We start from the raw sequence: 26240 nt of genomic DNA on the forward strand, positions 1-26240 counted from the left end.
TAAAGCTTCAGGTGACATTTAAAATTTTACATTAAAATTTATATTTACATTATTTTCAGCCTTCCTTTAATTTTCTTCTTTAGTATTACTTTTTTTTCTTCCATCCAAGCCTCCACAGGTGACAACTCCTGTTCCATGCATAAACACACCTTTAGCAGTATACGATTTGGCCAGTGCAGAAACAAAGTAAATTCAAGAAGTGTGTAGACAGAACAGTCAGGCAGGTATTTTTAGGATCAGAAGAATCAGGTTTGCATGGCAAGGTACAAAGAAAGAAGATCAAAAATAGACACCAAACTTCATGAAATGATAAAAAGATCTCGTAAGTTAAGAAGATGTATCTTGGTATTAGTCTGAACCTGAGCTGCTGCTCAAGAAAAATGGACCTTTTTCAGATCAGTATTAAACCAATTACCCCACTATTTCTAATTTAAGCATCTATTTTAAAGTGCAGAAGAGCATCTCTCTTACCATAACTCTGCATCCAAACAGTTTAGTGGAAGGACCCCTAAACTGTGGCATGTGTTGTTAGTTGTAAACAAGCCACACTAAAGTGATACATGGCTTGGCAGTGCTGATAGCAGTTCTGTCCATGCAGTCAGCCTGAAAAAAGAGCTACAAATGCCTTCAGTTCAGCGTGTTGTGGCACTGCGTTGTATGTCAATAAAAAAATTTGTGCTTGACATGCCGCTGCACTACAGAAGATGGCACTAAAGATATTTACATGATGAGAAAGGGTACTGCTACCTCAGGAAGCACTGTTCAAAGCAAGGAGGATTAAAATCTTTTCTCTAGTTGTTTGCTACATGGATAAATTGAAAGACTTTAGAACTAATTAACTAACAAATAAAATGGTAATAAAAAGACTGAAGTAGTAGTTTAATCTCATATAGTAATTATTATTATTATTATTGTACCAATTAGGGATTAGTGTTCTGTTCTGTTAGACACTGCTGAGAAGCACATCAGAGAACACAGCATATTAACAAATAAGAACAAGTGACCGGAAGAATTATTCTTATTTCTAGTTTGTAGGAAGAGTTATTGTTACTTCTAGTTTGTAGGAATAGAGGCATGGGAAGACTTAATGACTCACCCTAGGTTACAGAGTTCTGAGAATGGCACTGAGACCCTAGGCAGGTGTTTTACCCACCAAAGCAGGCTTCCTCTCAAAAGACCTTTGGAAAGTGTGGGAAGTCTCCTAATACAACAAACAAAACCAGACTGTTCTGGCAGATGTAGCAGTGAGATTCTTTCAGGTCATCTTCATGGAAGCAAAAGCTCCATATGACACGTAGCAGAGGAAGAACTGTAACTGTACAAGCCAGGCATCTCTTAGGAAGAAGAATCAAAAAAGAGAGACAGGATATGTGAAATCCTAAGAGAAATGATGCCTTTTATCATTCTATCATGGTGTAATGCTTTTTTCCCCACAACAATGGCAGAAATATGAAGGAATAAAAATATTGATACTTGAAATAAATTCATGCCTGGCAGAAAGCCAAGCTTAAAACATATCAAAATGCAGAGTTCAAATAGTTCTCTGCTGAGTTAGTGAGTTAAATCAACTTATACGAAGGTTGAGGGGAGATTGCGTCCGAGCAAGAGAGAAGATGGCCAGTAGGTGAGAAGCGGGGCCATAGAAAGGAGTAGAAGCAGTGAAGGGTACAGCAGCAAAAGAAGGAAAAGGCAGCAGGACTTCTGTCTTTCTAGTACCAGTCACTTATAAAAATACAGCCAGAGGCTGTAGTTTGAAATTGCAGTGTGTGTAACAGCAAATAAACGTAGCAAGTTGCCATTCCCCTGGCACCTTCCGTTCACTCCCTGCAGCTCTTCTTGCCCAACACCATGGCCTACTGCCCCACAGTCACGTCAGCATAAAAGTTTGTGCGGCCTTCCTGTAAGACAGATCAAGGAATTGATCCAGCTAAAAAACAATCCAGCAAAGCAAAACATTTGTTTCTTCATCAGCTAAACCAGTCACCCAATCCGGCGCTGAGCACAGCTGTGCAAACAACTGTGCTGGCATGATAAAGCTCCTGGAGTGGAGGCACCGCGTTGAATGGGGCGAGGGAGAGACACAGGCAGGGTAAGAATGACCAGAAAGGGATGATGTCAGTTTAATGCCCTAAACTAGTACTACCAGTAAACAATTCATAGTGCCAAACCACAACTAAAGCTCCTAAACAAGGATGGTTTTTTTCATTGTATTCAGAATAAGAGCAAACATGGTATGTTTTACCAGGAATTGGTGTATTTGCTGACACGCACGATGAATTTGGAAAGACCTCAAATACTAGCTGCCTTCCACAGAAAGCAACAGCAATAGCTATCTTGCTTTGAAACGGAAGAACAAGCTCACGTATAGGGAAATTTCTCTACAAAATTCGAACTGCTTCACAACATGATGGCCTGCCTTTGAAAGAAACCAGTAACACAAAATGGCATGCTATTGCTGTGAAACTTCTGGACACAGACCAGGCTTCAGTGAACTCCACCAATGTTTGCATATATAGTCAACTGGGCAGCAAAACTGAAAATTGATCTGGGTTTTGGTCTTCCTCCTGTTGGGAGGAATGCCTATTTTGAGAGACACAAAACTGAGGCAGAAGGAGCTTTTTACCCAGTCTGCTGAAGAAGAAAAACCCAAACTCCATCATCAACTTCATTTATATTAATTACAATTTTATTTACTTGCAATGCCACCTCATATGCTTTGTCAGGTAGAATTATTATAGTGTGAGAATGTATTATTACAATTGCTGAAAGCACAAAGGAACCATGCTGACAGACATGCTGAATAGACCCTGCACTGACAAGTAGGCTTGAGTTTGTATGAAAGAGATGTTGATTCATCAGCTGAGATCTGGCTCAACAAAAGGATTCTGTACAACTGACTCTTTCAGTTGGGGTCTCGTTCTTCACAGATTTTAGAAGTTCCCTCTGTCCTAGAGCAGTCCTATACCTAGATCATTCTCAGCAGATGTTGAACTGAGTCACCATTTAACAATCTTCAGTGATGGAAAGTCTGTCATCCAACTCAATGCTTAGCCCTCTTCACAGAGGGGTTTTGCAGTGACCAGCCTACATCTCGTTGCAGCGTAAGCCTATTACTTCTTGTCCTGTTGCCAGTGGATGTAAAGAGCAAGATCCTAATCCTCTTTGCCGCAACCCTTTACATATTTGAAGAGTGCTGTTGGATCTTTCCTCTGACTTTTCCAGGCCAACTAATTTCTTTCAAGCTTTCCTCACAGGTTCTGGGTTTTAGACATTTGGTGATATATTTTTCCTGACTCCTGGATTTCTCCAGCTGATGGGATTTTTGGGCAGATGATGCCCCAAAGTAGAGTCTAGATAAGGACTTTCAGGTCCTAACAAGAGTGTAAATATTATTTCAAACATGATTTGACAAACCTTTAATGCATACCAGTATGATATTTTCCCAAGTCAGCAATGTTACTGACTCATGTTCCACTGATGATCTACTCAGATTTCAGCTCTTCTCTACAGAACTGTTACTTGGTTCAGAAGAGGTCTCTATGCTACATTTCTGCAAGTACTTAGTGTTCTGCAATAGTAGCATTTAGTCCTTCATAACTTCTAAAACTGCTTTTGTTAAACCATTTCTCCTGGTGATAAAGATCTTACTGGATTCTAAGCCTATCTTCTTATGTACCTGCAGTTCCTCCCAGCTGCATACCGTTTATCCCATTTGGTGGGTGCTTGCACTTTGACAATGAGTCATTAATAACTATTTTACTGCTATACACAAAAGCTTTTATCATGGCATAGGCAGAAATCATTCCTGACACATCCTTGTTGAGATGTCTCAGTGTTCTATCAGATAACAGTGAGATAATGATTTAGTCAGTTTGTTTCTCTGTGTCTGTGCACATGTGTGTGGGTAAGCGTATAGATTGTTCTTGTTTATTTGTGCTGGAGACACTGTGGAAGCTATTTAAACTGTATATTAAACAGTCCTTGGAAAGGATGCAACACCTAGGCAGGGACATGACTAGTCATAACTAGACATTACACTGATGATGCAACATACAATAGGTTTGAAAACTTTACCACAGAATAATTATAAAATACTTTTTTCTGGCACCTGTTGCAATGATCTTAACAAAGAGTGCTCAATTAAACTGTTGTGCTCCTGTGAACATGACATAGTTGTCACCTTTACCTTTCAGTTGGGGAAACTCAGCAACAATGAGATTCAGGGTTGAGTCTATGTACTAGGACTGCTATAATACTTTCAAATCAAGTGAAAGCAGTCTTGTGACAAAAGAAATATTGATAGTTGGATACCAAATGGATAGCAAGTCTTCCAGTCACACCGTCTAAAGAAGATGCAGCATTCCTGCTAATGTGTGGATCTCTTAGAGGTATGGGAGGAATTTTTATGTGCCATCTTAAAGACTGACCCTCAGTAGAAGATGATCTGCAAAACACTTTAAAACCAAATTTCATGACCCTGGCAGCTTTAAGACTGCTATTGTCTTTCCTAGCTGAGAAGCCTGTATTACCATAATTGCCAACAGAAAAGATACACCTTGCCTAAGCAAGTAAGCCTGCCCCGCACAGCTTGTCCGCTGAAAAATGCCACCTGCTTCAGGTCAGTGTGACTGCATTCACACACTACGGTATTATCCTGGACACTGTGCCAGGCTGTGAGTGAAATGCTCATTCTTAGCAGCACACAGAATATACTCTGCTGTTCAAAATATTCATCTACAACCTGCAGTGACTCATAGCTCAACTGTGTAAGTTCTCTCTCAGTTCACTCAAAATGTATTTCCCTAAACTCTATGTCATATTGATACCACATCACTCTTTTACCAGAAAGGTTTGTGTAGGCATCTGGGTACCTGGTGGTATTCTTGGAGAGGATGTTTTAGTAAATGGCTTATTCAAATACAATGAATGGAGCACAGAGCAGGCAGAGAAATGTGAAACAATCATCGAGCTAGTGGCAGTGATTTAATGGGCAGAAAAAGGAAGAAGGTATGTGCAATTACGTGGCTAATTCGGAGGCTGAATTCTATGGTAGTACTGGGGGACCAACTATAGCAGGGGCAAGCTATGTTCTTAAAGGTGGAAAGTCAGATATGTGACTTGTTTCTTCAGCCAGGCCTGCTGATTAAAGCTTAATGCATTTCCGTACCTAGATCATAAAGACTTTTTTTTGGTGGCTCAGAAGGCTTATAAACCAGGTCAGAGCTGGGCCAGCTTTCCAGAAGAGAAATATATTCTGTAAAAGAAAATTACAATGACAAGCTGGGTTGGTCAAGTGGCAAAAAAGTGTACCTCCTGAACTATCTTGAAGATCATTACCATTAGTCTTAGCTCATTAAGCCTCAGATAGTTACCATTACTCTTGCCACTGTCTACAAACAGGTTCAAATGACGGTATAGATAATAATATGGTGAAAATCTAAAGAAACCTATAATTAATTCTCAGGGCAGTGGCTGTCCTGAATATTAGAACAGGTCACGACAAAATACAGTGCAATTATTTGAGTGTGATTTTGTTGCATTGCAAAACACATTAGCCTAATTTTTGGGGAAGGAATTATGATTAGGGGAAAAAAAGAGATTAATTTTCACCAAGTTCAGTTTGTAGTGAAGTGCTCTTAGCTGTTGCTTATTTGTTGCAGTATACTTTCTATAAAATAAAGCAATTTTTAACAGTGTTGCTATTTTAAATTAAATCTCCATGGTGCAAGAGTGCTCTTCCCTGTACAGAGCGTATCATTTGCCTTTTATATTCTTGCTGTCAGATAGCAAATAACACAGTATGTTGGCTCATGATAACTGTAAAACATCCAAAGGATTTTTTTATTTTTGTCTAAGGAAACCTTTAATAAAGGTACTTCTATATCCAGAAGTCATAAATACACATTCATTATTCTGATTTTCTTTTAAACTAGTCTTTCTCACATAGGAGTTAGAGTATTTTTCTCTAGCTGAGTCTATGAGTTAATAGTGAAGTCTGCTGCTTCTTCTTTCCCTGCCAAAAGTCCATCCCTCACCCCCACCCCACCTTCCTGACAAACGTGTTTGTAGGGTGGGTTTTTTTGGATGAGGGCCACAATGATCAGGGGGCTGGAGCACCTCTTCTATGAAGACAGGCTGAGAGAGTTGGGGTGGTTGAGCCTGGAGAAGGCTCTGGGGAGACCTTAAATCAGCCTTCCAGCACCTAACAGGGCCTACAGGAAAGCTGAAGAGGGACTTTTTACAAGGGCATGTAGTGATAGGAGAAGGGGGAATGGCTTTAAACTGAAAGAGGGCAGATTTAGATTAGGTATGAGGAAGAAATTCTTTACTATAAGGATGGTGAGGCATGGAAACAGGTTGCCCAGAGCAGCTGTGGCTGCCCCATCCCTGGCAGTGCTCAAGGCCAGGCTGGATGGGGCTGTGAGCAGCCTGGTCTGGTGGGAGGTGTCCCTGCCCATGGCAGAGGATTTGGAACTAGATGATCTTTAAGGTCCCTTCTAATCCAAACCATTCTACGATTCTAAAAAGTTTAGCTTGATGAAGTCAGTGGTGATTTCTCTGAGTGATTTCAGCCAAGGTATAATTCTAGCCAGCCCCAATTCTACACTTCCCAGTTCTGATATCACATGATTTGACACTTTATATCCTGGCTACACTGGACACAGTAAGGAATCAGCCTCTTTTGCAGTCATAACTTCCAGGTATGATGCTTCATTTTTCAACACTCTTGCAATCTTCATTCTGAGAAAAGCCTAGGAATCAAGTGACAAAAGTGTAGACACTTCTAGTGTATTTCAGAAAGGAACAGACACAATTCCAACACAGCATCATATTTTAATCTGTATGAAATCCATTTGTAGAAGGTCAACCATGCAATGTAGCAGGTGTAGAAACAGGTGCAATTCCTATGAAGTATCCAAACATTTTTTCCCTACAAAGCAACTACTTAGTCAAATTTAATATACAAAGAAAATAAATCTCAGAAGAAGAGCTACTATTGTCTGATGCTGCTGTTCTGGATCAAAGTCCTCTCTTGGCCACTTCCAGACACTTTCCTTATTTCTGTCTTGTCTGTGTGATAATCTGGTTGCCAAACTGCTAGTCGAAGATAACTTCATAGTGTTAATGTTAGCAGTTTTGGTGTGTCTCATTCCAGGTTCCTTGAGTTAAACTCAAAGGCAGGCTAGGAAAACAAACTCTCTCCCCTATGGAGCTGGTTTATCACCAGCCTCTTTCAGCTGCATTTCTACTCATACAAGGCTGACTTGGGCAGCACATTTGGCTTCTAGTGGGGTCACATATGTGACCTTCCACTATCAGCTCACAAAATCTGCAGGATAACAGGCAATGTAACCAATTGAAAAACCAACCTGCAGCAGAAGGCTAAAATCCTTACAGTAGCCCTTGGCTATTAAATATAGTATTGGTGCATACATTTTCCATTATGGTAAACAGATTTTCATTAGACATGTTAGGTAATACACAGCATGTACAAGTAATACAGAAAACAGCACAAAGAGTGCTTTAATTATGATTTCAGAAAAAAAAAATAATCCTGTTGTTACAAAAGAAATGTAATACTAGAGCACTGGGAGTGTAGATAGTTTGTTCTCTTCATACTTGTACACAGAACAATGCAGGAACTTTACCAAGTACAAACCTGATACGTGCCAAGCTTTGCTCTTTAGAGTTGAATTAAGGATGTTTTCATAGTCCAAGTTTCCAGTTCAGCTCATTATTAATGACTTCCCATCTTTTTGTTCATGCTTCTGAGGATGGTGGTGTTTTGGTTTTCTTTCTTCCCTCTTAGATGACAGATTTCTACCTGCAGTCAAGTTGTAACAGCGGGTGTAGCTCACAAGCCATGGGAGCCTGCTTATGCTCCACTTCCAGTGCACAATGAGGGGTCACAGGTATTAATTCATGCAGCTTTGTTTACTCCAACAGTGATAAACTTAAATACATGGTAAGAGAGACATACAAATAAAAAAGCTGAGATAGCGCTCATTCATTTTGGGGAAAGGCTAGTTATTAAAGCTAAGGAGAAGAAATAAGACAGCTTTCTAGAAGTGGGTTCAATGAGCAGGCACTTGGGAGATAAACTGTGTTGCTGTATGTGCTGGTGTGTCTGCCATAAGACAAGTTTTGAGACTACTTTGGAGAAACAAGACCAGACTGACTCACGTAGTTCTTCAAGTTAGTAACACACAATTCACAGCTCAGCAATGTGAATTGTAAGGAAAATATCAAGTTCCTCCTCATGTCTGATTGGGTCCCTTTGCTATTTTAGCTCTGCAAACTGTAATTCCTGTTAGACCTACTGTAAGAAGAGGAAGGGCGATTCAGTCTCACAATGTGGAATGTTCAAGAGATCAGGAGTGGTTTGATGAACTCACTTGAAAGGTACCTCAGAGAGGTAGGTTTTATGAAGAAAAGCTGTGCAGGTTGGATAGGAAAAAGGGTCTGATGGAAGGAGCACTGGTAGATGCAACATATCATGCTGTAAGTTGAAGCATTTCTTTTGGATAACAGAATGAAACAAGGCAATTTTTCTTGCCTTCTGCTGAAAAAACCCCAACACTTTTAAAGGCATGCAGCTGAAGGAGGCACAGTCAGGTGGTAAAAAAACATTTTGTTGAATAAAATCTACTGTACTGAGATTCTTCACAAAGTGTTGGGGGAGAAGAGAAGGAGGAAGACAGTTGCACTGCCCTTACCTTCTCAAAGGTGACAATCCCTTTTTCACCTGACCAAGAGAATGAAAAAACAAACTTAATTCCTCCCACTGCTGCAGCCCCTGTGAGTGGAGGGAGGCAGCACTGACCTAAAGACATTCACAGGCAGTTGAGACTGGTCACCCCCAACCCTGTAGCAGATGCTCCTCAGTGTACGTGAGGAATTAAAAAGATAAAAACCTTTGGTGGTGCCCAGCAGAGCTGACAGCATGTATTGCCATAGAGTACCTGTGTTCCTAGGCTCTTGCCTTGCTCTTCAGAATACTAAAGAGAGAGAATAGGACATTTGCTACAAACACAATCAACTCCTTGTCTTATTCCTTTTCACAAGGTGCAAGTTCCCCCTGAAAAACCTTAATCCCACTTTTGACCCAAACCTGTTGTTATTGGCTCGCCTCTGAAGCTGACAGTGTGTGATTCCTGTCTCTCCTTTGGGCACTAGAGCTTTCTCTGGGCCCTTCCACTCACAATTTTTGAAAAGTTACTCTGTGCCAACAACAGGATCCCAGCAGTAGGCATACTTGGGAAAAGTTGCTGTCAGAAGGCTGCTCTCTCTATTTGTGGATGCAGAAATACTGAATTAGCTCACGACCTTTAAAACCTGCCTCAGTGGCAGCTTCCCAGGGAAGCTACAATTTTTAAAACATGAATGAACATTCACTTTTATCCTTTTCCTTGACTGTGAAAATATTGCTGATTGTTTTCTGACACCTAAGAAAGTTTGACGGAAACAGGGAGCTAAGAAATCCTGAAACTGGAGAGTTATTTTAAAACTGTTGTTTTCCTGGAATCTTTCATGCAAATTTTAATCACTAGGTAACACAACTCAGCCAGATTCAACATCATGCAGATTGCAGACACAGCAAGCATGAAGATAGTAAATGTGGTTTTCTCAGTGGGCCGAGACACAAAACAATCCACTGTGTTGGGGCAAGGCCATGCGTCACACTTCACCAGGCGAGGCATCTGGTACCCATCATACATGTAATAGAACACATACATGAAGACCGCTTCAAAGACAATCCTGAAGAAGATGCTGCCAGTGTATGTCCACCACAGGGGACCCCGGATATGAAACTTTTCAGTTTTCAGCTCTTCAATATCAATTTTCTCACCATTTCTGAATCTCCTTTTCTTCTCATGCCTCCTGTAAGCTACATGCATGGCCACCAGCAGTGCAGGTGTGGAAACAAAGATCAGCTGCAGGGCCCAGAGTCTAATATGAGAGATGGGGAAAAAGTGATCGTAGCAAACATTCTTGCACCCAGGCTGAAGTGTGTTGCAGACAAAATCTTGTTGTTCATCTCCCCAGACTCTCTCTGCAGCCACAACCAGGATCATGATACGGAAGATGAACAGGACTGTGAGCCATATCTTCCCAATACTGGTGGAGTGTTTATTTACGCCTCCTAAAATGTCCTGCAGAGCTCCCCAGTCCATCTTCTTTTCTGTGTCCTTTTACCTGAAAGATGACATAATACACCAAATGGTCACTTTTCAAAGGGTGAAAAATCAGCTCTAGACCTTCTGAAAATGAAAGGACTTTCTAGCACTTACCTGAGTCATAGACAAATGCAAGTCACTTTCATTAATGTCACCCATATGTTTATAGATTCAAACAGCTTATTAAACTCTTTCTTTCCATTTATTTATGATGGGACGAGCATACCTTGATACATTTCTCAACAAGGCTTTCAGCAGGAAACGTTACATCTTCAAATACATTTCTTCCATGCATCCTCCATGTCCTCCTTGCCTTTCTTAAGATATTTCCATTTTTGTGGTAGACTGTTGTCAGTGTTTTGCCTCTCAGTGTATTTCACAAAGTAATAGAAATTACTATCACTGCATGAGTTAAGGCCATATCTAGACAGACTTCTCTAGTAGTTTTCACTGGATTTCTTTGCCAATGCCACAGCTCTAGAAGGCTGGGCTGGTGCTTTCTTTGCCTCTGAGGTAAGTACTACTTGACCTTCTTCAGCAGAAGCCCTCACCCCACCCAGACACCTCCAGCAGACCTCCAAGGTTTTCTGCTGTAGCTCAGACATGGCCCTTCACATCTCAGAGGTACAGCAACTGACTTTGCCAACACTGCTGAGAAGCCTCAAGCTGGCTCTGTCAGGGCCGTGTGCGTATACAGCACAAGCCAACAGGCAAAGGAAGATACCGCAGAGCCTGCCCTTCCACATTCATTGCTATCTTATCCAAAAAGGAGGCAAGCAGAGCCACAGAGCCGAGAGAAAAAAAGCCCTCAGCTAAAAAGTTTATGTTGATTTGCTAGATGTTATCACACCCCAGCAGAATAAACAAGAGGTGAAACTTCAGAGAAGTTTCATTTCATCTTTCCTCCTACTCTTGAAAACTAAAATCCACACTCTGTGTCCCTTTGAAAGTTAAACATAAGTTTTGCTGAAGTCAGAATTCAGTCTCAGGGCTCAGCTTTCACTGATCGCAGCCATTTGGAAACCATCACTGAACTGGAAAAAACACTTTGAAAACAGAGCTGGGAACTTGCATAGCTGGTCCACATCTTTCAAGGCTAGGGCTCAACTTTGCTCTGTGGGAGAGCCACACTGGCCATGGATAAGAGCTCAGTCACCTCTTGGCACAGCACAGGCTGGGTGCTGTGGGGAGAACACAGTACCTTGCAATGCTGCACTGATCAAACTTTTCAAAATCTCTCATCCTCACATAACAGAGGGGGAAAAAGAAACCCCAAACAACAAAAAAACACCCCAAAAAATCCTTCTCTACCCAGTGTAGTTACAACACAACTAAAGGACTAACGTGCCCCAACACATACCCTTGGTACAAGGGCCTAGCTTTTACAGACAAGCCTCGAGGCAAGAGGGAGGGGTCAGATTTACTGTAATGAGGAAAGGTGAAATTGGGAAAAAAAAAAAAAAAAAAAAAAGTTTTGAGAAGGTGGCAGGAATTCCATAGGCTTCTCATGTTTTGTCTCTGCTAAAACTGGCAGCATTTTATGCAACTTTCTACACTGACTCTAAGCTATGATCAGATACCTGCATCTTTCTGTTAAGAACTTCCTCATGTCTCTTGCACAGTCATTAAAATAAACTCAATGAAATCTTCCCAAGGGGCTGATCAGGACCGAATGAAAGTATTTGAAGTGTATATCCCAGCGGGGTGAACAACCTGGCCTCCAAATACAGTCTCGCACTGAAGTTCTGAACCAGTGCTGCAAGCATGGGGGGAGAAAACCACGTATCTCCCTGCTCATCTGCCACTACAGAAACACTGAAATTAGCTGTGGGCACCGAGTGAATCTATCGGGACACTTGCCCTGCCAACAAAGACATCTTTTTTTTTTTTTTTTGGAAACCACTCGAAAACCCCACTAGGTGGTTCCCAGCTGTACGCCTTGAGGCGGCCCCCAGCCTATCACTCCCGCAGAGCTCCGCTGCGGCAGGGGCGGCGGGGGGCGCGCAGCCAGGCTTCTGCGGCGGGAAGCGCCGCGGCCGATCGCGGTCGGCTCCTGCCAGCGGACACCCGTTTACAAACGCCGGTTTTTGCGTTGAGGCCCGGCGGCTCCTACCGGCAGCGGCCGCGCTGGGGCAGCGCCCCGGGACTGACCAAGGCGGCGGGACTGCGGGTCGGGCCGGGCCGGCGCTGGGGGCCCGGGGCAGGCGGCGCTCAGCCCCGAGCCGTGCAGGGCTGCCTCGCCGGCAGGTCCGCGCCGGCGGACGGGGACGGGACGCGACCGCCCCAGCCTCACATCGCCCCTCTCCGCTGCCCGCGGCCGCCCCAGCTCCCAGCCCCGCCGGGGATGCCCCCGACCCGAGCCCCACTCGGGCCCGCCACACGGACCCCGGCCCGCTCCGGGGGCGCACAGCTGGATGCCTAGCCCTCCGCTCCAGCACACGGGAGCCGCTCCACAGCCTCACCTGGCACGGCTCGGCAGGACACCCGGGATGCGACGGGCGCGCCGCGCTGCTCCGCTCCCGGGTCCGGCGGTGCCTGAGGCGCGGCCAGCCCCAGCCTCGCCACCCCGCAGCTTTAAGGTCCCTCCCCGTTCACCTGCAGCCGCTTTTAACCCGCCCCTCGCCCGCCTCTGCCCGCGCCCGGCTCCTCAGGCCGCCCGCGGGGGCGGCGGGACAGGCGCCCGGGGCCGGGCCGGGTGTGGCGCGCCCGTCCCCGCCGCGGGGTAGCACCGAGGGGCTGAGCCGGAGCCGCCGGCACCGGGGGCCGCCTCGCCATGGGGGCTGCCGGCCAGGCCGGCGCGGGGCGGCAGCTGCTGGGGCCCCAAGAGCCCCCGGTGCCCGCCGCTGGGAGCACCCGCGGGTGCGTCCGGGACGTCCTCGCCCAGAGCCCTGCCGCGGGTCGAGCATCGGGCAGAGTGGGCTCGGCATCCCGCAAGTGCGGCCCTCCGCCGGGATTGATTCCCAAGTGTTTTCAGGAAATATGTCCCGGAGGGGAATCCAGTCCTGTGGGACCCTCCAAAACTGCCCCAGTGACGTGACACCCCGAGGAAATACTCGTGGGCCAGTACGGGCAACGGTCGGATAAAACGCAGCTCCCAGAGGCTTTCGGTAGGGTGAGGCAGGGCTGGAGAAGGGAACCTCAGAGGCATTCTTAGATGGCTTCAGTTTGGAAGACAAGGAACAGATAAACTAACTGCTAATCTCATGCTAACAAATTGCATGATCTTGGTAGCCAGATGTAGGGGTAACAACGGCAGCAGGCAGCTAAGGGCAGGGTGGAAGTTAAGACTTTAGACTGTTTTCCCTTTGATATTTTGTGGGTTTTCTTAACAGTTGTAAGCAACCCTTCCTGTATCCTCACTAGCGTGCAGAAGCGTGCTTTCACTGCTGCTGCGTAAAGGCAGGAGGCTAAATTTGGTTTTGTGAGAGAAAATAATCTAGCAGGAAGTATGAAGAGTGAATCAAAGAAGAGTTACTTGCCATGTGAAATGTCACTAGATGTCATTTTTCTGGACCTTGAGCTCTTGTTAACAATAAAAAACCAAAAAGAGCCTCTTCTAGTTACAGTATCCTTTAAACCAAATCTTTAAGAAAAGCTTCTGAGGATGGAGGCCGTGGCCAGCCAGGCATGAATTCATTGGCTCAGTACTGCAGCCCCTACCTTGGGCTTTGGTTGTGAAGTTTACCCAGGACTCCTGTCTCAGGAGCCTGTTACCCAGGCTCAGGTCTGCCTCACAGTCTGCACTTCACCCAAAGCATCCAACCAAACATGGCTTCTATTAAACGACGCTTGATTATAACACAGTAAAGAGTCTTTGCTTTTTAAAACACTGTGATCAAATATCCTACCAGAAAAGAATGCTATGTTAAAGACAGTGTGTAGGAAAGCTAGGTTGTGAAATGCTATGCATGTGACATGGGATAATAAAAACTTATCCAAAGTATGTAAAGTACTGCTGACAATGATGAGTACGTTTCTGTATATTGAAGTAAAGATCTGTTGTATATGTTGCACTTAGTACTGAACTTGGTTTTATGAGGCATGTCTGGAAGTAGAAAAGCTTTCATCAGGAGGGATTTAAATAAAATTGAAGCTTGATCTAGTAATTTGTATAGACGGCAATTACAAGAAACTAGAACTTGCATGTGTATCTGCAAAATGGCAAAGTGAATTTGATTTTGCTCTCAGGGGTTTAGAAAATTAATTCAGATATGTAGGATCTTCAAGTAATCTAAGAAGAAAAGTCTGGAAGAATGAACTATATTTTATAAAATAATACCCAAGTTTGACAGTGGTAAATGTAAATGCTTGAAAGAAACTCACAGTTCATGTTGCTCAGTACTGCCACAGCCGTTTTCATTTACAATCAGACAAAATCTATGGTAAAGCTGAGTGCTACCTTCATTTTCCTTCATTTTTGTTTGCTCGCTTATATGTGTGAGGAAGTATGTAATGCTTTCTTTGGGAAAGAGAGGGGAATCCTGGCAAGGAATTCTGACAGCAGGGGTGCAGGCTTATTGCTTATGCTTTGCTTAACACGTAGCTAGTTGGCATGAGTGCAAGAGCCAAGAATTAACAACTCTGGCATCTTTAAAGGTTCAGCTGTAAAGAAGGGTTATTCTGCTAGCACCGAAGGTGATGAATGTTACAAAATATGTATGTATATACAAAACACTGATTCTTGCGGACTGTAAAGTAATGTCAAAATAAAACCTTCATAAAAATAGGAAAAAAATACTGCTGTAACTTTCTCAACACAGAAACAGGTTTTAGCTTATTTCAAGATAGCAGAAATCTTGGCATCATCTTCCAGTAATGTCTTACGGATTCCCAAAGACTGTGTTTGCATCTTGTCATTCAATAGCCCCCAGGTACCTCCAGAGACTCTGTCTGGATCTATACTTTTAATAGCCCTTGTTTCACTCTGCTTTCTCTAACCATGCTTTGATGTCACCTGTTATCTGGATTATGTAAATATTTAATATCCCATGTATAGCTCAAAATCCACAAGATCCTAGAGTAACTAATTCAATAGCTTAATTATGTGTGGTGAAAAAAATTTTCATTTACTGAAAACCTGCTCTTATATGATTTCATAGGACATTCCTGAGTCCTCACCACTGGGAGTAATCACTAATTGTCTTTCCCTGTTCATCTCCTCCATGAACACGTTAATTAACATCTGTCATATCCTCTCTCCATCCTTTTTATTCTGTGCTGAAAGGCCTAATATGCTGGATCTCTGCCATGCAGGAGCTGTTTTATATCTTTACTACCCTTATCACAACTTCTTGTGCCTTTTTAACAGGAGCAGTCCAAATACCTGCACAGTTTATATATGCATAGAGCAACACTTGCTGTTGCATTCCCCATCATTTTCCAGTAATTTCTATTTACTTGTTTTCATTTTTCAGACACTTCAAAGCAATGAGTTGACTTTTTATAGTCACTCCAAGATTCTTTCCTAAGCATTTCTACAAACTAGAACAGAACCTCTTGGGGTACATATATGCCCATATACTTGAATAGGTGTACTTTGGACTAATTTTCTCACTGTGTGTTGATTTGCAACAGCAGACCCTGAGATTGACTTGCCATTTTATTATCCAGTTACTCACACTGGGTAAGATCTTCTGCTGTTCCTCATGGTCAGATTTAGTTTTGACTACCATGAAGCATTGCTTTTATAATGTGCTATTCACAAGCATTTTGATTTTTGTTAATTCATTAGCGACCTCTTTATTCATCATTTTTGCTTAAAATGAGGCTCTCTATAAACACCTCACAGCTTACTTGCTACTTGTCATGCACAATTGCTGTTAATCAACTGGAAATGCAGCTGTAGACTCAGATTGTACTTTGGAAAACAGTTCTCATTTCTTTAAGGCTGAGCTAAACATGTGTTACACCCAACATTTTTGCACTAACATCAGCAATAAAAGCACCTTCCCAGTTCAACTCAGCATGTGTAACCAGTTTGTCACTGCATTCGCTTTTCAGATACTCATTTTATTCATGCTAAGACCAAAAATACCATACTTGTTTAGCCTCTGAGTGAACCATTTTGCCTCCTTTGATATCTTTATATGCATATTAGTGTCTGAAGTAAGTGTATGAAATAAGCCATTATTTTCATGTTCACTTTAATTGCCCTCCCAGTCTTTAAAAAATAAACTTTTGTATTTTATAGAACAGTGCCAGAATCGTTTTTGGCAAGGTCTGGCTAATGCAAATAGATGGTCATAGGAGCTCAAATCCATAAAGCCATAGCTTTCATGTCTACTATACAACAATGAATTACTAAAGCTTACCGTGCCACCATGTTCAGTACACTCTGCGTCCTTCCTCCCTGCACGGAAGAAATGGGCTTGTGTCATTTTCAAGGAACATTTTACTTACAAAGAACAAACTTCTATTATTTGACATAAATACTTCGCATCTTCATCATCTTTCAGCTTTTTCAATGATAAAATGTTACCACTGTGGTTAAGTGCTGTAGGAGGAAGATTACAGAATGTGAGGCTGGTATGAGTGTGAAAACAGCACTCAATGTGCTTTTTAAACCCAACTTAATGTAAGGGCTGCAAAGATCCTGGTTTATGTCAATGTTGCTGCAGATCACTGTCACTTCTCTGGCCACAGGCATCGATCCCATAATCCTTATGGTCTCCAAAAGTTTCTCTGTCAGACAAAGCTTAAGAACCTCTAAAAAGAAGCCAGTGCAGAAGACATAATTTTTTTTTTTTATGTCCACTGCTGAGTTCAAACAATTCAGAAAGCTTCTGGAGAGGGACACAGCACCTAGTTTACTTTCACAAGTTAGAGTTGTCTTCTGCCAGAGTGTTCCTCAGAATTATACTCCAACGTTACTTCAGGAAACCACAAGGGCCCTGTCTTTTCTGTTGGTGAAATTTTGGCTGTACAGAATAGCAAAGAGGTTAAACAGGTTTCATCATTTCATCCAGCTGTAAAAAAAAAAAAAAAATAAATCAACAAAACCAACAATGTGACACTTTAAAGTGTCGGTAGCTGCTTGCTTTCTTATTTCACCACACTGTGGCAACCAGAATTTATTTCGTTAGTGGCTGTTTGCCTTTTCTCCCTAATCTGAACAGATTAGTGTGGTTCCCTCAACTTCTCAGGTCCTTTGTCCAAGTCCTGCAGCTCCAGAGGCACCTTCCCAGGGCTGCCGCCTGTTCCCTTACAGGGGCCGCCTGCCTGTCCCAGCTCTCTGACCCTGGCCAGCCTTGCAACTCACGGGGCCTCCCCTGCCCTGAGCTCTGCAGCCCCTGGCCCTGCTTGTGCACAAAGGCTGAAACCCCTTCACAGGTAAAACAGAGTTGGTGGGTAGGAACCATATTTCCTATCTGTTGCCCCCCAAAAAATAATGGGAAAGGGTAGTGGAGTCTCGTGTGAGAAAGGTGGCATGATACATTTTCGCAGAGACTGTCCCATTTCACCAACATCTGTATCATGAAGATGTACAATAGGGCCAGGCACTGACAGACAGAGGAGGGTCATGGTTTTCTTTGCTTCTGGGAAGGTGCCGTCCACTTTCCCTCAGAAATCATCTCTCCTCAAAGGAGAGAGGTGTTGGGTGCAGGCCAGAGCTAGGGGCAGACCTTACTTTTGGCTGATCTCCACCTTTTGTCATTTTGTCCCACTATTAGAGTTCAGACAAAATTTTCTCAGCTTTTTCAAGCACACTTTAATCCTTGACACTTACTGGATGAGGTTTTTTTCTTCTGCATCTCTTGAAGCACACAGAGCATAGAAGTAACCCACATCAGTTTACTTATTCACAGGTAAGAATGGGAAGAAGACAATGAGAGAAATTGGTGGCAAATGCTGGAGCCTGAGGTGAGAAATTGCTAAAGGAAGTATTGATGGAGCAGCCATAAAGCCTGCAAAGTATAAAGAGTAATGCTAGTGAAGCCTGAGGAGAGGCTGGATGCTAACAGTGCAAGAAGGACTGACTGATCCTATACACCCCCAAGAGGGAAGTGGAAGCCATGGGAGGGGAGTTCTGGACTTAACATTTCTGCCGTGAGTTGCTGAACTCTGTGGCAGCAGCTCAAGGAGAATGGAGGGGAGAGCAGGCAGCATCTGAGAATGATGTATGAGAACGGTGTATGATTCCTCCATGGAAAGTAGGCTGGATTCACATGTTCTGCATTGTTTTAATTCAATCTGAATAAAGTGCATTCTCTTGTTCCTTCTGTAAATATTCAAATTGCTGACTACATGACAAATCCAGCAGAGTTTGCTGAGGTCTAAAGTGCAAGTCCTGAATCAGATTAAAAACAAGAATAGGATGATTCAGTAACGACCTTGTTGCACCTATGTATGCGTCATATTAACTAAGACATATCTTGAATGCAAATATGTAATGGGAAACATTTCCTGTTGCTAAGCTAATCAGAGACAAAGGAGTTGAACTGAGTTTGGGAAGGAAGAGTCATGAAGAACTAAGAGGATGCAGTTAAAATCTCATGCTATAAAAAATAAAAACAAACCTAAAAAAAACTCCAAACAAACGAAAAACCAGTGGCTATTACAAAGAGCTTTCCCGGCAGAAGCTACAGTCAAGCCTACACCAACATGATCCACCAACAGATCTGTGCTGGATTACAGCTGTGTCCTGGAGATCATGTGTCTGTGTGCCCCTCTCAGTCAGCTGCAATCCCAGGGCCCTTTGGGTGGTGTCCCCATGTCCAGTGCTACTCCCTGGGGCAGTGCCCCTGGGAACTGCTTGTGAAGGCGTATGGGATGCGTCTAGGTAGTGTTCCAGGAAATAAGGACAAATCAAATTCTCAAATGCCTGCTGTTTGTTTTCTCATTCCCTAGCTTTTTTGCGTTCCCCATTTTCAGGCTTTTTTTCATGGCAATTCAACTACTTGTCAAACAGCACCTGTCACTCATCCCATCAGATGGCTCCTTCACATGTCAAAGCCAAGCAGTTCTTTATTTGTGGCTATTCCAGACCACGGGCTCCATTGCTGCTGAGGGGTGAAGATAATTTAGCACTCTGCAAGGGGGTTATACACATAATTTAGAGAATGCTCAAAATCTGCTGACTTTTGGCAGCAATCTAGACTCAGTGGACCAGATTAAAAAACAGCATGACAGGGTGAGATAGTGATGCTGGTTGGGAAAAGTCTCCAGCACCTGAAGAGCTCTTGGGTGCTAAAGCACACAAAGCTGCATGCAAAGCTGGCACTAGTGCCCCTGTGCAGAGACAACACCAGGTGAGCTCCTGTCATGGCAGAAAACTAAGCAGGCAGCTGCGTGCTCGAGCTTGACTGCCGTTAGTCAATGGGCAACAATTTGGAACTGGAAAGTCAACAGAAATTATGCAAGACTGTGAGGCTGTACAGGAAATAATAGAGGAAGCTCAAGTACGCTTCAGGAAGACCTGTTTGGCCAAGGGCAATAGTATATAATAAAGAAGGGTATATGCCCAGATTATACATGTACTGGGAAGGTAAACGGATAGCCTGCCACATAAAGTAGGAGGTTGCACTGGGAAACTACAAGCCATGTACACTTCAAAGAACACAAAATAGGTGAGGTAGTAGCATTTGCCCAGATCCACTCCTCCTCTTTGGGAGTAGTGCTTTTTGAGTGACAGCTATAGTTCGTCAATGTCTGTGCTGGACACCAAACCACATTAAGGGAGGATTCAGGTACCATCTGCTAACTGATGTTCCACAAACTTGTAAAGATACCAGTGAAGATCTATATGCTACTTCAGAGCTAAGAGGGAAATGTTACCAGCACAGTGGGGAGTGAAGTCAGCTTGGTGGAATGATTCTGCTGACCTGAAACAACCAGACACAAAACCAAATAGCAAAGTACACAAAAATGCAGTTGAGCTGAGGGCTACTTCCTTTTTGTCAGCGGGAGGCAGATCCTACTTTACTGTGGTTTGGGGGAGGTGGGGCTGGACTACAGCACTGTGTTGCTGCTTGGAAGGACTTTTCTGAGTTCTACAGCATATGCAAACCCCAGGTTAATAGCACACATCTCAGATGTTGTATTCGATATGTAAAACCTGATAAATAAACACATGAGTAAAAATGGAGGACATATTAGATACTTTGCTAACATAAGTAAAACCAAACCAAACCAAAAAAAACCTTTTTACTAAAAGAACTCATCTGCAGTTGACAAAAATGTTCATGGGCCAGTAAGTATGACCGTTTTCATGCCCAGATTTTTCTGGGTTTGCTATGTTCCTTTGCTGCATTTCTACAGGTGATGAACAAATATTCAGTATAAATAGATGGATTTTTAATATTTATAACTAGATAATTATCAATGCTTATGATTTATGACCCTGACTGATAAATTTGGTCCACAATTGGAGATAACAGCTAGGGACTGAACTTTTCATGAAAAGAGCCAGTAATTTATGATAGTATAAATTACTGTGAGCAGCCACAGGAAGGAAGATGTGGTGGTTGTTTTGTATTCAACAGTTTCATAGAATAGGTTGGAAAGGGATAAGAATGTTGGCTCTTCCCTGGCTTTGTGCAATAAGAGGTGGAGAACACTTTGAACATGGCAGTATCCTTGGGATACAAAGGCTGCTGGTGAAGAAATCCCTGGAACTCTTCCCCCAGTAGTCTGAATTGTCTGTCTGTTATTTTAGGCTCTCTCTGACATCCTTATGAAATTTACATTTATGCTTCCCAGTCCTGACTTTCCCAATAGCGCCTCTTCCTTGCCTGAAGGACAGTGTCTTTTCAGCCCTGTCACTCTTCCCAGTCTTTTTGTTAGCAGCTGCCACAGACTGGAAAAAACGAGAACTTGTCTTACTTCTGTGTTTCTTTTTGTTGAGGACCAAGAAGTCCCTGGTGGGCAGAATACTCCCAAGAAAGGCTTTTCCCTGGGCCTGACCCAGACAGTGACTTCCAAGCTCTTTGGGGAGACAGTTGTATTGGCTGCTTTGAAAGTAAAAGATAAGCTGCAAACTGCCAGGTTGCTCCCTGAAAGATCTCTCCAGGATTTCTCTGTGCAGCTGGAGTACCTTTGAACTGTGAAGAACCAGGGAAAGGAACTCAGGACATTATTGAGTCTACACTTAGACTGAATCATCTGGACTTGAACCAAGCCAAAGGGACAAGAACATTCAGGAGTGGAACAGTAATTACTGCTAAATTAATATAAGGAAGGGATCCTTGATTTCTGGCTCCAAAGGGTGGTGGAGCCCCAGGGAAAGTGATGTTCCAGATACCAGCGTCTCTCCACCTTGCTTGTCATCATGCTGCTAATCGCAGAAGTCCCAGCAGATCCCATTGCAGAGACCTGTGGGAAAGGGATCTCAAAGACATAGAAGAAACAGAGCCATCATGCCAAGAAAGGACAAAGAACATCTTTCACACAGCATCTCCTCAGAAATGCAACTGAGATTGTTCCCAAGCAATGTATGCATCCAGGATTACAAAAACTCCAGGCAGAGACAAGAAATATCGCTCTCAACCAGCACCCCAAGAGAAGAAAAAATGAACCCCCTTGGATCAGAAATGTTTCTGCCTCTGTTCTTCCATTTATTCAAGCACACCATGGAAGGATTTGCTTCAGGCAGGGAAAGGTGGACATCCAAGAAAATTGCTGTCTTTTGCAGTGTTTGCATTACCTGTGTACTCTCATTATCTACTGCCAAAAGTCAAGGGCTACAGCTAAGCAGGTACTTGGTGACTTGCTGGCATGTTTTATTGGGTCAGTAGATAAAATAAAAAGCAAAAATAAAAAGCAGAAAAAAGCTGTTTCCCAAGTATGCTGGGCTTTTAGAGCAAATACGAGAGGAGGGGAAGAGAGGCAAATTTCAGGTCTTGGTGACCCACAGGCTGTGGGGTTCAAAACCAAAATGAGACCAGACACTGCCAGCAGACATTCACAGTGGGGCTCATCATTTAGGACTGGTGTGGGGAGCACAGTGGCCCTGCTGGTGTTGGCACGATACAGGCTGGCTGGTGGCCTGAGTTTTACAGGGAGTGTTGTTTGGTCAACACAAAAATAAGATTAAAATAACCTTACAGCAACTCTACACATGTCTAGCTTGTGGGAAAAAATGTAAACTAAATCGGGCCCAAACCACACAAGATGTGTTACTGCTAGGTATTTTACTGTTGGGGTAGAGTGTCAGACAAGGGTGCTCATAAATCAATTGCAGTAGTTTCTATCATTTCAAAAGAGATAGAATCTACTGGAAATTATTCTGATTGATGGCATGTATGTGAAGCTACAAGGAAATTATAGGCAAGATCAGAATGTGCAGAGTTTCCAGTTCCCACCAAGGATTGCAATTGCTGTGGAAACACTTAATTTCCAAACTGCAACCTGCAATCTCAGATGAGGTCATTCTTCCTTGTGTCAAGACATGTTGCACTGTCATGTAGCCTATTGTACATGCTGGGAACAGGTATTTTGCCTGTAAATCAGCAGAATACACATCCATGTCTATAACTTCAGAGACACAAAATGCTGGCATAAAACCCAGGATTGTTCATGCCCTTTTAGCTATGCACAGCTCCAGTTGGCCCACTTAATTGGATTTGCCTCTTTTTTTTTTTCTATGACACTCAGCACACTTCCAGCACTACCCACTTGTGTAATGGCACTGCCTGCTGATATGAAAATCACAACAGGATCACTAAAACAAACTAAATTACTTTTTCCTTTTGCTCATTTGATATGTGCTATGACAGAGTTGTGGCCACAAGCCTGGCTTCAGGAATAAAACAACTTGCGCTCCAATAAAACAACCTGAAATTCCAGAGAGTGAAGGAAGATACTGTTGCCTAAACAGTCTCCAATAAGCCCTAGAAGCTACTGGCCACCAGCACTTTCTGGTAAGCATTACATTTCTATATGGCACGCCAGGACAGCTAGGGAGGGCTTGTGAGCTGTGTGCCGATGCAGGGGTGGTGTGGGGGTGGTGGGGTGGTGTACTCTCACCTTTCTCTCCTGAGGTTAGACCATCCCTTTGGATGTGGAGCCCAGAAGCCACTGCTTTGGCATGGAAGACACTCCCACAGCTTTTCCTACCAAAAGCTGAGCAGCTTGCTTTCTTCTAAGAGCAGCTGCTGGTGCTGATGATTTAATGTAACATGCAGAACCCTGCATCAAGGACCCTCTTTTTTTTCACACTTGCCTTATTTATAGAGTAACTTTTGGCTATGCATACATTGCATTACATTATAGTACATTACACTATATTACAGCACACAACGTTGCAGTATGACATTTACAGACATAGGCAATGGCTACAGACGGTAGCAACCACTGCAGCCCAGCAAGAGCAAGCAGCTGGTGCAAGGATCCAGCAGTCACACCACGTACATGCCTAAAGGGTTTGCACTGGGCCAGTCCCCGTGGACCATCTGCCAGGGCAGCTGGGGAATAGGGACTGTGCCCCAGGAGAGGGTTTTCCAGATTTTTCAATCCAAAAGGGGCTCAGACTGATTCCTCAGTGTGAATCAAAACACCAGAGTGGAGGTAATCAGGGAATTCACTTCAGCAACATGCTCCTGTCTCTGGTTAAAATGCTAATGTAGAAACATCCATAGGTTTTCCCAAACTCACCCAAGATTTGCAGACTTTTGCTTTGCTTGACCTGAGAGGACTCAAACCTCTATCTTCTACAGCCCACACAATGCCATAACCACCAGGCTGTAGGTTAGCCCAGGCTGATGTTGGACTCCACCTCTCCCACAAAATTTAATCAGCTGCACAGAGGGGAAAAAAAATTAGCAGTACAAAATTATATGGGGAGGGAACGAGATAATTTGTGGGATAATTTTCCCTAAGGACTAAAGGACTCATATGGGAAAGGGAAGGAGGCTCTGGAGTGTCTGCTCCCAGGATTGTTTATGCATTTTACATTAAACACTGAATAAGAGGCTGCAAATATGACTCAGAAGTAGCCTTATACATTTGTAGCTGAAATCTTAACCACCAGGTGAGTCAGGACCTGCCTTGTATACTCTGTCCTTCTGCACAGTGTCCCACAGGAGTGAAGAGTGTCCCCACTTCCCTCCCCGCCTCCATACCCAGCTGCCAGCCTCAGGAAGGAGAGATGTGAGATTGATGGAGATGTGGGATTGAAGGAGAGATGTGGGGTTGAACCCTGCAGTCTAAAGGAAATACAGGTATGGGTCTCCTCCCTGTTGGGAGATAGACATACCCAGAGTGTCTATTGGTGGCTTCTTCGTGACCATGGGTTTGGGGGTTGTGTTGCAGAAGGGACAGGGTCCCCTGAGGACACCTTGCAGCTGTGCCAGGGCCTGAGGGGGAAAGCTCTCAGAGATGCCTCACTGAAATGTGTCTTGAGGAATCACGTTAGGTGTGTCCACACAAGTGGAGAAGTGACCTTCTTCACATGGTTTGTTTTCAGGAGTTGAGAATTTAAAAGCTTCCCTCCAAAAGCGATAGCTGATCCTGAAAATAACATGTAGCCAGGCTTTTGCTGACAGTGTTGCTGGGCCTGGCTAGTGCTGAGAGTTTATCCAATGTTCAAATTGGTTTAGCAGCACTGATGGCTTAGCAAATCAAGCCAAAATAATGTATACAAGCTTTAGAGTCACTGAAGCATATCTACCGCAGGCATTTTCCAGGAATTTATCAAGATAAATATAAAATTAATGTAGTTAATCCAAACAGCCTTTCTGCTATAGAAAAAGCCCAAGCAAAACCAGATAGCCCTTATCTTTCAAGTATTCCATGTCAGACAAATACACCTCAGGTATGACTCAGGTGAATTTGATTCTGCTTCAGATTTGCAGATTGGGCGGTGTGACCTCTCATTTCTGACATTTACTTTTTTTGTTTGGTTTGTGTGTGTGGAAAAGAGTAACATTTCTCCCTAACAGATCCATTAGGGAAGAATGCATTTGCTGCTGTTTTTTTAATCATGTTTAATAGGTGGTTATTCTTCAGTGTTTAATTTGTCAGTGGTCAATTGGATAATGCCTCCCAGCTCTTTGCTGAGGGAGGCTGTATAATACCAGAACTGTTAAAAAACCCAAAAGTGAGGGTTAGGTTGCTGAGGAGTAAGTTAAGCTAGTGAATCATGTGTGAACCAGGTGATGTCACAAGACCATTTGGTCTGGGGATGTGCAGCTGTATCATCCTTTGGGTCAGTCCCCAGAAGCAGTGGCAGGTCTGAAGAGCTCCCTTGGGTTCATGACTAGCTGGTACAATGTCTGACTGCCAAAACTTTTGATTGCTAATCAAGGTGTTCCTACACGGTGATAAAGGGGTTAGACAGGTTTTGGGAGGAGTTCCAAGAGACTATTTATGTACTTAATGGGATTTAAATAAATGTCAGACACCTACGTTCAGAGCTGCAATAAAGAAAACCCCCACTCAGCTGCCACCCAGCCTTCCAGGTACTTAAATTCACCAGCTGCTTTCCACTGTGACCTACAAATTGACTCACAGCTCCTTTTTTTAGTGTCTCTGGAGGGGCTGGGGCAGGTAGAGAAAGGGCACCTCCCCACATCAACTCCACCTCTGTGTAGGGAAGAAGAGGGGAAATGCTAAAGGGAGAAAATGTGGGCTGCAGTTCAGCAGATCAGGCTCTCCATCAGTCCTCAGCATGACTTTATGTTTCACAATGAACAGTGGATAAACACAAAAATAATCTTGAGATCAAGGTTATCCCCCTTGGCTATGAGGAGGGAAACCTGAGTTATGCAGTATTCCCCTTTCATCCCTAATTCCTGTGAAATATCATACAGTCAGCATGGTTCCAGGTTATCGGTTTCATATATCTGTGACAACTAAAAAAGTTACTCTTATTGATGTCCCTTTTTTCCTTACAGTGACCAAGAAACAGGAAGGTGTTTCTGACTGTCACACCTCACCTCTGCTGGGTGTGGGCACATCTTCCAGATCTGTGCCAGAAAGCACGAATGCCTTTGAGAGCAAACACTTCATGCCTCTGACCCCTCATGAACAGCTGAACCTGCTCTCCATCTTCCAGCACAATTGGGTGACATAATTACGGATTTAATTATTAATTTCCTTCTTTATACATCTGAACATCTTCATCTT

The 26240-nt window shown here is 43.4% G+C and overlaps 1 protein-coding gene across 1 annotated transcript in view; it reads right to left on the minus strand.

The window, feature by feature from the left end:
- Positions 1-6814: 6814 nt before the first annotated feature.
- LOC308059148 (gap junction beta-6 protein) overlaps positions 6815-26240 on the minus strand; it is a 42736-nt gene continuing 23310 nt past the window's right edge. The window contains exon 4 of the mRNA XM_080376086.1: positions 6815-10193. Within this exon, the coding sequence (XP_080232212.1) occupies positions 9498-10193 (696 nt within the window). The 3' untranslated portion in view covers positions 6815-9497. The remainder of the gene's footprint in view (positions 10194-26240) is intronic.

Source organism: Falco punctatus, assembly GCF_963210335.1.
Source record: "Falco punctatus genome assembly, chromosome: 2".
Lineage (NCBI taxonomy): Eukaryota > Metazoa > Chordata > Aves > Falconiformes > Falconidae > Falco > Falco punctatus.